Below are 12091 nucleotides of genomic sequence, written 5' to 3'. Positions count from 1 at the left end.
AAATTATTGATTTTAAAGTAAAGTTACCACCTTATTTCCCATCTGCATAACCTTTTTTAGGAATTTCAAATTAGGAAAGTATCAAAGAAATATTTTAGCTATCTTCAGTGGTTTCAGGTGATTCAGGAAATGCTGAAATACAGAGACTGAGTTAATTTGCATTTCATAGGGTGGTTTGATGGATGCATTCAACAACATACTTGAAGTCTCAGCAAAAAAATAAAGGGTTAACTAAGTCAGCAAGTTTTTATTTTTTTGCTTAAAACATTTTACAAAAAATATTTTGTAATGGTGGTTTCATGTTATAAAATGTATAAAGTCACAGTTTAATCAAGTGTAATAAAAACTGCATATCAGTCAATATATTACTTTTGTATTTCAAATAGCTTCCATGATTTTTCCTGAAATCTAAAATGTAAAGAATGTGGGTTTTAGTTTATTTCTTTTTTAGTAATCTCTACAGCCAATATGGGTCTCTAACTTACAACCTGAGACCAAAAGCCACGGGTTCTTACAAGTGAGCCAGCCAGGTGCCCCCAAAATGTAAAGAATATTTAATCCACACAAGCCAGGGATCCCTGGGTGGCGCAGCGTTTTGGCGCCTACCTTTGGCCCAGGGCGCGATCCTGGAGACCCGGGATTGAATCCCACGTCGGGCTCCCGGTGCATGGAGCCTGCTTCTCCCTCTGCCTGTGTCTCTGCCTCTCTCTCTCTCTCTCTCTGTGACTATCATAAGTAAATTAAATCAATCAATCAATCAATCAATCAATCCACACAAGCCAATCCTTTAATTTTTGTCACTGCTCCCTATATGGTTTTCATTTGTTTCTTTCTTAAAATTGGGAGTCCCAGTCTAGATATCATGTTCCAGTCTGAACCTGACCAACATAGTATCACCAGTGGTACATCTTATTCCTTCATCCCTAGCTTTTAAAGTGATGGTACGCCATTGCTACTATGGATGTGGCCCTTTATTCATCAAGTGCTTATTATAAATTGAAGTGCAGCCTAACATAAGACCCAAGCTTTGAGTAAGCGGATCTTCATGGAAGCAGGACAGAAAAGAAGGCTTGGACTAGACACCAGTCTACAAAAGAATGCCATATTGGGTAACAGGACTTACATATAGCCTTACTAGTCACTTTTCTTTTAGTCAGATAGCATTTGTTGGATTCTCTATGTGCTAGAGCTGTTTGTAAAAATGAGAGTTTAGCCCCTACCCTTGGAGAACTAATAGTCCAACAAGGCAATGGGCACTTGATCTGCTAATATATTATCAAGGTCTAAGAGAGACACATGTGATATTGTTGCTTCAGTCCAAGTTTCTATACCAGACCTCATAAATGATGTCATCAAGATACTCCAATTCTGCTGTCTTAATGGTGTGTATATGAAAAGAAGAATAAAGGGGGATCCCTGGGTGGCTCAGTGGTTTAGCTCCTGCCTTCGGCCCAGGGCGTGATCCTGGAGTCCCAAGATTGAGTCCCATGTCAGGCTCCCTGCATGGAGCCTGCTTCTTCCTCTGCTTGTGTCTCTGCCTCTCTCTCTCTATCTCTATCTCTCTCTATCTCTATCTCTCATGAATAAATAAATAAAATCTTAAAAAAAAAAAAAAAAAACGAAGAAGAAGAAGAAATAGAGAAGAACACAGATTTCGTTTTCTCATTAGCTTGATCTTTATTCCAGAAAGGGACTAATACCTGGCATAGAGATTCATTTAGCCTCATTTCATGCAAATTATGAGTACTTGGAGTGGGACGTATTTTTGTATGACAAGTTCTAACAATAACAAGATTTTTAAAGTAATTGGATAATTATATTTATTTATGAATCTTCAAGTCTTCATACTCATTGTTTCAGCTGAGCCAATACAAGCATGAGAATTTTTTAATGAACTTACATTTTTGCCAAGTAGCAGACCAACAAAAAAGTTTAAAGTGTTTTAAAAGTTGATCTTTCCAACTGATTTTTCTTAAAAAATGATACTATCTTACAGGTAGTATTTATTCTACTTGCTCCAAAAGGCAACAATTTTATGTAACTTTTTTGTTAGAAGCTGCCTCAGTCTTTGATAGCAATCTTTTGTTAGACAATTCTTGTTACACAATAACACCTCTATGTTCCACTGTCCATTAGCTACCACTGACCACACCAGAGAAGAGACAGGAAGCAATGCCTCTTAGTTGAGCTCCATTTAACACTTCATGAAAGATTCTGAACAAACAAAAACACAACCAATTACATAGTTAAATCTGCAGTTACATTGAGAAAGAAATTGCATCATGGAAATAGTTAACTGAAAACCAGACAATTAAGACTTGTATGGAGATTAAAGGTTGAAACTTGTTCTGTAATTATGACTTCATATTAGTTTTATTATTTATATCTTCAACATTTCTTTAAAATCATTTTGCTAATGAAAATTGGTATACCCACTATGTAGCAGGCAAGTGACATGAAGGGGAATTGATCCAGAATTACAGCCCTCTTGTGCTCACTCAGGAACCAAGTGTATAAATTGCTCTTTGCCACTATCCCATATTCCCCCACACCCACCCCTTGCAACATTAAACTGCCAAACACCACCCAGGAACGGATTTCCTATTTCATCATTTAAACCCATTATCTTGTCCCCTTACTATCTTGCCAAACTGGTTTCCCTCCACTTACATTTTTGAGACATGATGTGGCAAGATAACAAGTCTAGACTATATAAACAGACAGTTGGGTCTTCAAGTTGAAGCAGAGGACCAAAAAGCAGTGGTCCTCTTTGTTAGCTTTTTAGAGTACCTGAACCTGTAATCCTGAAGAGATCCTCTAACCCCAGAGCATTTCTTTGTGTTTTAAAGGGTGCCCATTGGGATCCCTGGGTGGCGCAGCGGTTTGGCGCCTGCCTTTGGCCCAGGGCGCGATCCTGGAGACCCGGGATCGAATCCCACATCGGGCTCCCGGTGCATGGAGCCTGCTTCTCCCTCTGCCTGTGTCTCTGCACCTCTCTCTCTCTCTCTCTGTGACTATCATAAATAAATAAAAATTAAAAAAAATAAAAAAAAAAAAATAAAGGGTGCCCATGTAGCGGTATTATGCAGCAAACTGTCCAACAACTACAAGGCAAAAGACCAACAGTTTGGGGGAAAAAGGAGTACATACAGCACATTCTATTGAAGTTGGAGCTTTTGCCTAACTTGCCCATTAGAAATCGGTTAACTCAGTAAAGATGAGCTTAATCTCTAGAGTGTGTTTACATGTCCATTGATGGTTGGGATCTTGGAGTTGATATTTTGAGTGAAAAAGCCAGGGATGCGGAGTGAGAGTGGGGGGAAACCTTCAGAGGATTTTATTGGCTCTAACCAGAGTTGTGGAGATGGGAAAGTTTCCACCCATGCCCCCAATTATCTGTCCAGCCAAACACTTCAGAATGTTATCTTTTTTAAATGTCAGGCATTTAGCCACTGTTTTACAGAGTAAGATTTATCTAGAAATGACTGTCAAGACCGGCTTGGTGAGTAACCAGGGATAAAAGGTGATATTATCTCGGAAGGTTGCCATTTAGTGACATGCCCTCATTACATTATTTAGGTCATGTATCCCCGCTCTAGCATCCTCCCAAATATAGAGGATATTGAGTACGTATCCTCAGAAAGCTGCTCGTGGTAACTGATAGTGAGTTGGTAAAATGTAGATAGTAACTGTGGAGAGCTGAACAGGAAAGTAGGCTGGTGACATAATGCCTGAGGTGAGTCCTGGGGCTGAAGGGATAGATCTCTGGGGGATGATTGGCCCACTAGAGGAGTGACTGAAGAGCCAATATGAATGAATAGTGGTAAAATGGGGCTGGAGTTAAAAATTCCCCCTGGACTGTTTTGCATTCTCGTTTTGCTGTAAATCTTTCTAATAATAATACAATGTTGGGGGTGGGGAGGAGCCTGGGGGGTGGGGGGAGCAGCTGTTTACCTGGATTTAATCCTCTCAAAGTTGCTCAAACCAGAATGACTGTCCCCAATGAAAGTACCGCTTAACTCCCCCTCAGATGCTTCTAAGAAAAAGCCTCCTTGTAACAGCCTCAGGAACTGATTTCAAATCCCAGAGCTTTGTCTTTCATCTCTCTGCTCTTGGGGCTCCGGGTAGTGCCACATCTGGTGGTGGTTTGTGTGAAAGGAAATAATATATATAATAGTTTCCTGTTTGGTCATTTAAACCTATCCCTGTTCTGGACAGAATTTGACCCACTTCACTCAATAGCACAGTGTCCTGTCGCTAACATGCCCATTATTTACAACAGCTGGTCAGCCAGTGATAGTGTTTTACCACCAGCCCCAAAGCTGCCCAGGCCCCTTATTCTGACCCTTATTGTTTTCATTTACACAAATAGTATTATTAATAACTGAAACCGAAGGCTGGGACTTATTTCTTTGGAGCATATAATTATGTTTGACAAGAAACTCCCAAAGTCTAGTAAATACAGTCATCGTCCTCTTAATCCTTTTTGGAGCTAGATTTCATTTTATTCCTGAATTTTAAAAGCCTTGAGCTTTATAATTTATTGTGTAATGACTGGAAACACAGACAAAAACATGCTAATAATAAAATGAAACATATTTAACATTTTGATTTCTCTTTTTCTAATTTGGCTTTGGTTTTTGTGCCCTGACCATACTTGACAGTCTTGTCCTGGAGGTTTTTCTCTTATTTCCTTGCAGAAGTGGCCAGTTTTCTTCTCTCTGGGTATTTCAATTTGTGGTACCGAATGTCTGAGAGGACTATGGAATTTGTGATATTCTTTCTGTATATTAGACTCTCTTCATACAGCAAACTCCTTTACAGAATGAGCACTGACCATCCCTAAATCTCTGCATATATTTTGGGGGAAAAAATCTGTTCTACAGCCATCCCTTGCTTTTAACTCAATCTCTTAAGCTAATTTCAGTTTCTTCTTCCTTAGAGACATTAGAAATATATGGATATATCATTTTAGTTTGGACCTCCTGAAATGTTTGTGATAAAACAGAGAGCAATGTTTGTAGTAACACAATATGAATGTGTGGGACAGGAGTGAGCAAACTGTGACCCTTGGGCCAAACATAGCCAGCAGACTGTGTATGTACACAGGTGTTTTTACATTTTTAAAGGGTGGTGGTTGGATGAAGAAACCAAAGAATATGTGACAGAGACTCTGTGTGTCCTACAAAGTTTAAAATATTTACTATCTGGCCCTTTGCAGAACAGTTTGCTAATCTGTAGCTTGGGTCAGCATCATGTGTTCAAGCTTGGGTCAGCATCATGTGTTCAAGCTTAAAGTCTTATATTTAGAGCAGTTGGTATCTCTTTGATCTTTAGGCTTGGACTCTTATTGACGACGGCCTACTGTACCAGGGTAAATTATACTTTATTTATTCCAGTGTACTGTTTAGTTGACTAGACATTAGTCCTAAGTATATATTCTAGTGGTTTTTAATTCTGGCTGCATTTTAAAATCATCTGGATGGGATCCCTGGGTGGCGCAGCGGTCTGGCGCCTGCCTTTGGCCCCGGGCGCGATCCTGGAGACCCGGGATTGAATCCCACGTCGGGCTCCCGGTGCATGGAGCCTGCTTCTCCCTCTGCCTGTGTCTCTGCCTGTGTGTGTGTGTGTGTGTGTGTGTGTGTGTGTGTGTGTGACTATCATAAAAAAAAAAAAAAAAAGCTCACTAAAAAATAAATAAAAAATAAATAAAATCTTCTGGAGAGGGGATCCCTGGGTGGCTCAGCAGTTTGGTGCCTGCCTTCGGCCTAGGGGGTGATCCTGGAGTCCCGGGATCAAGTCCCACATCAGGCTCCCTGCATGGGGCCTGCTTCTCCCTCTGCCTGTGTCTCTGCGCCTCTCTCTCTCTCTCTCTCTCTGTCTCTCATGAATAAATAAAATCTTTATTAAAAAAATCACCTGGAGAGCTTTAAAAGTACTGTGGCCTGGCCACCTGTACCAGAGATCCTGGTTTCAGGATCTGAAGGAGAACCTGGGCATAAGTGTTTCCTACATTCACTTCAGCTAATTCTAATGTACAGGCAGGTCTGAGAACTACAGGCCTACACCACTTAAAGGTCTATTTGTGGATTAACAACTAATCCATATTCTTAGGCAGTTTTTATTCACATTGTTCATTAGAAATATAAAGATGTATTATACAAATTGCTCTTTAATTTCAAGACAGAAGTGTTGCTCAGGGAAATTTTAACTGAGACAAGTTTGAAATGTGAGGAACATATGAAACAGATAATGCAGAGCCCAGAGAAATAGAATTTAAGAGATAGGAACTGAAAGGAGCATGCTGGAAGAAAAGAAAAGAAAAGGAAAAAACCACTCAGAATTTCAATACACAAATCACTGAGTAGATTTCTTGCTGTCTGGGTAAGTGTATCTATTTTCAAAAGTGCTATTAACATAAACAGAGCAGTAAATCTGGGGCACCATACTTTTTTTTTTTTTTAAGTTGTTAAGAAGAATTATATCAGTCTGCAGGTGTCACACGCAGTTACTCAGAATCAGAAAGAAGGCTGATCGGGGGTTAGAAGATCTCCATCTATCTATCTTTTTGCAACCAACCACGTCCAGGCTGTTTATTTAATACTTCCTCTTGCTAATGAAGATACTGGTTGGGGATGGGTCGGGCTTTCCCATCTCAGCATAAGACTGCAAGATTTGAACGTGCCCTGGTGCTGGCTTCACTGACCACAGCAGGTACCCCAGGCAAGAATCTGAGCAGTAATAACAGGTAACGACAGAGTGTACATCAGACCTCTGACACTTTTCCTTCCAGTTTATTTCCTTTCCTCCCTCATTTATCACCATGTTCTTTTCCCTCTTCTTTTTACATTTTTCCAAACCAGCAAGTGCGGAGGCAAGACACATCAAAGCAGAGATGGGAAGTGAAAGAGCTCTCGTTCTGGACAGATTAGCAAGCAATGTGGCAAAACGAAAAAGCTCAATGCCTCAGAAATTCATTGGTAAGAATACGACCCTTTTTCCTGCTGTTGTTAGCAGATAGTTTAAATGAGATAACATAGGATGTTTATATATTACACAGGCCCTTAATCTCTGTTAAAATTAGGTAATTCGTTTTCCATTGTACACTTTTATTCTTTGTGCTTCATTTTGATAGCTAGAGCAAATAGAATAAAATCTTTTAACTGAATAATCTTAACTCCTAAAGATGGGAGTATTTGATATCCAATTTCCTAAATGGAGTTGGTGTTAAAAATGCTGTTCCTTCCTCTTTATTCTGAATGACATATGTTGCATGAGAGAGTTTATGCAATTGACACCAGTAAGATGTTTGAGATAGCATTTTTGTAACCTTTTGTAATTATATTTTACAAGTTGGTTCCGTAATCATGCCCCAACTTTTTTCATGTTCTAAAACTTATTGCCATACTTTCTTGAATTTAATTGAGGATAGGCTTTAAGAGAAAGTTGAAAAATTAGATATTTAAATAACAAAGCTAGATTCAATCATTTGTCTTAAGGGAGTTAATTTTTATGCCATCGGTTTTCACATTGTCAAACAATGCAACAGAATGAGATGGCTAAGAAAGAATTATGTTAAGTGTTAGGATTGCCGAATGGCAGAGATGTTTTGCCCAGCTCTTCCAGATGTTTACATAAATGTGACCATCGTATTTAAAATAGATTTATATTTGTGAAGGGGACAGTTGAATTGAATGCATCAGTTTTGCTATAAATTGAAATTTGGTGATATTGAACAAAAATAGTTATCACACGAAAATAGACCTCCCTTAACACCAGCAGAATTTTTAAAAAACTGCCAATCTGTTTTTCCAAAGATACTTGCTATTGATGTCTTACTACAGTCCTTTTGTGCTTGGTTCTTTTCAGTACAGATATTAAGTACCTGCCTGGTTTTTAAACCTGGTTAAATTTTATTCTGGTCTAGATCATTTTTGTACAGGCAGGTATTTTATGTGAATTATAGAGACATATTGAAAGAACTCATATATTTCAAAATTACCTAGCTTGGCATTTATGTTTATTTAAGTGCTTATGCCTTATTTTTTTTATTTTGATTAGCTGAAAAGTTTTCATATCCTTTTAATCACTTCAAGAATTGTGTCAGACTAAATTAAGTTGGTGCATTTCAGTTTAGAGAGATACACCCCTCCTACCCCCCACCCCTGTTACCATCTTCCTTTGTGAGAAATGTCAGGGAGCATGTAGTGGCCTCCATGTGGAGTTTAGGAACAGTGGATCAAATGTGATTCCAAGACATGATTTTAAGACATTGCTTATATTATCTTTTGAGCTTGACTGCTGTGAAGAAGTTCTGACTGGAGTCAGAACAAAGGAAAGTAGAGGTTGTTATTCTATGAGTGTAATTTACTTTGTAATTTAATTTGGGGAAAGTTTTGACTCTAGAAATGGCTGTACTTGGTGTGGAGAGGGACATGGGGAGAAATAGGCAAAGAAAAAAATGTAAAATGACTCAATTTCAATCCAATTATGGTCAAGGCGTTTTGGTCAAAGAGAACTTACATATGAGAGAAGGTGCTTGGTCCTTGTAGCTGCCCTACACCTACAGTTGAGCTAAAACCCTCCTTAATATAATAAAACCTGCTTTGGTATTTTTGTGGGTTTCAGAAAACATGTTTCCTATGTCCAAGTCCTTGCCATTCTGCTTGGTGCATTGGGGATCTGTTCCATTTGCTACCCTTGTAACCAGGGGATTTTTACTCCATTTCCAGACTGAGGAGAGATGCTTGTAGGTGCTGATTTCTCTCATCTTCTGAACCATCATGTTCATTCTATCCTGGAATCAGGAAACCCAGTAGAGTTAGCTCTTGATTTGAGCTGAGGTAGCAACTTCAAGGCTTCAGGGCTCTGAATAACTGGGGGAAATTTTGTTTGGTAAATTGTGGTATAGCGCAGTAGGAAGAACACTGGATTTGAAGCCAAATGACCCAGGTTCCGATTCTAGCTCAGTCATTTCTTAACCGTGTGTGTTTAGACAAATCACATAACCTTTCTGGGCCTCTGTTTACTCATCTGTGAAATGAGGAGACTGAATAGGTGATGAGGTGATTGGGAAGGTCCCTCCCAGCTCTATCATTCTACAAGTCTGCAAGATGAATTAGCAGAGGCTGCAATTATGAATACCACTTTGTGTTTTTAAGCCCATATGTGTAGATTCAGATAACGGTTTTCTCAAGACTATACAGACAAGGTGTTTATGTTATGAACCATGTCATATATTTTAGTTGTTTTTGTTTTAGGAAGGTGTGGTTAAATGAGAATCTATAAAACAGCTACATTAGCCCAACATTCATCTGTTTTACTGAGGGCGTTACTCCTTGTTCATTTGTTCTTTCCCCTGTTCATTGGTCGGGAAATGGGGACAGCGCTTCCTGCCATGCCCATGATCTTGTTCCTGAGCCCTGTTCTAAACTTCTAGCATTAGCTTATATCCCGAACCTTCCTTTTAGAGATTGTTTTTAAATAAAGGAAACCCCTTGAGTCATTTAATGGAGTCAACTTTTTTGATAGAAAACAGCAATACTGGGGAGAGAAAAGGAACATTTTGACACTGCAGTGTATGGGATAAAGTGCTGCAAAACATACGGGGCTAATGTTTTCCCTCCTCTTCTCGCCTGTCTCCTGTATTTCCTCTCCAAGGCACCTTTTTCTGAAAAGATTCAGCTGCCAGGGAAATGGCAAAGGGTAAAGTGTGAAGGAAGAATGAGTCACTCTCTTTAATCCTTGCTGACAGTTGCACAGCACTCAGACCAACCTTGGCTTCCCTGACCTCTTGAACTATGAGGGTAAAGGTGAAATTATACCATCAGGTCAACCTGTTACTTTCCCAGAAGGCTAAAGAGAATTACCAGTAGGTAGCTTTTTTCATAAATTAGAGATGAATTGAGGAAGAGGGACAAGATTGGGTTAAGTCTAACTGCACTTATTTTTTTTAAGATTTTATTATTTATTTGAGAGAGAGAATGCAAGAGAGAGCATGAGCTGGGCGAGAGGCAGATAGATGGAGAGGGAGAGGCCTTCTCCCTTGGAGCAGGAAGCCCTATGTAGGGCCGGATCCCAGGACCCTAAGATCATGACCTGAGCCAAAGGCAGAAGCTTAACTGGCTGAGTCACCCAGGTGCCCTCTAAGTGCATTTAGAAACACAGAAACATGCCTTTGTTGAAAAGTAAGAATAAAATTAAATTGCCCACATAGAAGAAAAATAAAGCCATTTTTCCTAATTCTCCAAGAAATTTTGTTTTGTTCTCTGTATTTAGGACATAAATTGACACGCATTCATTAGATGTCGGCATCTTTACATCATCAAAATAGTTCTTCGTTGCTCTTTTCGAAGGACACAACGGCTTACTTTTAGCACCTAGCCTTTTAAGAGTTGTCCTTTTCTGCATCTTATTCTTCTGTTATAAACTTGTTTGACTAGACTTCTAACTAGGCCATCTTCAAATACTTGGCTCAAAATAGAGGCCAGATTTCTCTCCTGGAGGGAGGAGGAAAATGACTACATTTCTGCATATTTCTTTTTCTGATTTTCATTCTTTCTCCAAAAACAGATGTGTTATTCCAACCAAAGTGGTTACCATAGCATCTCCTTATTATTTTTAATTTTATGTATTATTTTATTAAAGGAAGTTTTTATGTTGAAAAGAACATGAAAAAAGATCTCACTCACCCGTGGTAAACATGTTTAGTGAGGTTTTGACACTTCAACAAACACCATCGATTCTCCCTGTGAAGTAACTAATGAGAAATTGTCTGCTTTGGTTAACAGAGCTACAGGAAGCAGTTTGAATACCCATTTCTAACAGCAAAACGTATCTTCTCCCACTCCTTCTCAAAGGGCTGAAATCTATAATCCTATAAGTATTACAGAATCCTAGCATATTAGAACTTGAAGAGATATCAGGAATACACAGCAAAGTTCTTGTCCCAAGGAAGAAGGGAGGATGGAGAGATGAAGAGATACAGCTAGTGGGTGACAGAGCAGAGTCAGGACTGGGACCTTATAACGCACTGCCATCCAAGGTCCAATAGTGGAGCCAAAGCCTCCTTCCCTGGAGGTCCCCCTGAGCAGTGGGGTCATGTGTGCTGCACCAGGTCTTTGGATAGGGAGGAGTGTAGTCAATGTAAGCTGGTGGAAGAAAAAGCCCCTGAAGAAGGGCAGTTATTCTCCCTCAGGAGTGTGTTTTCTTGAGAGAATAAGTCTTCCCCTGGGGCACCTGGGTGGCTCAGTGGTTGAGCACCTGCCTTCAGCTCAGGGTGTGATCCTGGAGTCTTGGGATCGAGTCCCGCATCGGGCTCCCCATAGGGAGTCTACTTCTCCCTCTGCCTATGTCTCTGTGCCTCTCTCTCTCTCTCTCTCTCTCTGTCTCTCATGAATAAATAAATAAAATCTTTTTTTTTATTAAATAAATAAAATCTTTTAAAAAAGTCTTCCCCTGGTGACTCCGTCAGGACCGATGACATCCAAATAGCACCTCTCACAAAGGACAGGGCTTCTGCAGCAACAAAACATGGTCTCCAACTCAATTTTCCTCTCCTCCACCCCCCACCCCATGGCTATCTCTGTGTTTGCTCCCCTTCCTGCCTGTTCTATGGCTCCCTTCTACTTTCCTCCTCCTGGAAGAAATGTTATTCACTTTAGTCTCATTGAGCTTGAGATCAGAGCCATTACCTCACAGATATTTCATTTAACCTCCTTACTTGCCCCTCCCTCCTTTTATCGAACATGTGCTTGCAGTAAGAGTAAGCAATAATACACATGGGATATGGTAGGAAGGTAGGGCAAGTACATTTCAGTGACTTGCAGAAACATAAAACCTGAACATTGCTCATCACCCCTCATGATGCCTATAATAGTGGAAATGTGTTATCTTTCTAAAGTTCAAATCATCCCCCCTTCAAAAAACCCTTTCAATGGCTTCCCATTGGAATAAAATCTGAACCACCCAGGTGTTCTGAGCCTTGTACAATCTGTCTCCAAGTTACCTTTTCTAATTTTATCATTTCAGCCAAGTGATCTTTTAATTCAGCCACAGTGAACTACTCACACTTCTATGTAATACTTTCCCT

At 39.7% G+C, this 12091-nt stretch overlaps 1 protein-coding gene across 3 annotated transcripts in view; it reads left to right on the top strand.

The window, feature by feature from the left end:
• IKZF3 (IKAROS family zinc finger 3) overlaps window positions 1–12091 on the top strand; it is a 91552-nt gene that overhangs the window by 65594 nt on the left and 13867 nt on the right. For 2 of the 3 annotated variants that reach the window (XM_077853092.1, XM_077853091.1), the window contains one exon: window positions 6864–6980. In XM_077853092.1, the coding sequence (XP_077709218.1) occupies window positions 6864–6980 (117 nt within the window). Of the gene's footprint in view, window positions 1–6108; window positions 6749–6863; window positions 6981–12091 lie in introns of those variants that run through there. The other variant, XM_077853093.1, reaches the window with a different exon arrangement.

This window comes from Canis aureus, chromosome 16 (genome assembly GCF_053574225.1).
Source record: "Canis aureus isolate CA01 chromosome 16, VMU_Caureus_v.1.0, whole genome shotgun sequence".
Lineage (NCBI taxonomy): Eukaryota > Metazoa > Chordata > Mammalia > Carnivora > Canidae > Canis > Canis aureus.
Note: the sequence above shows the minus strand (reverse complement) of the source record. Positions and strands in the feature narration are given on the sequence as shown.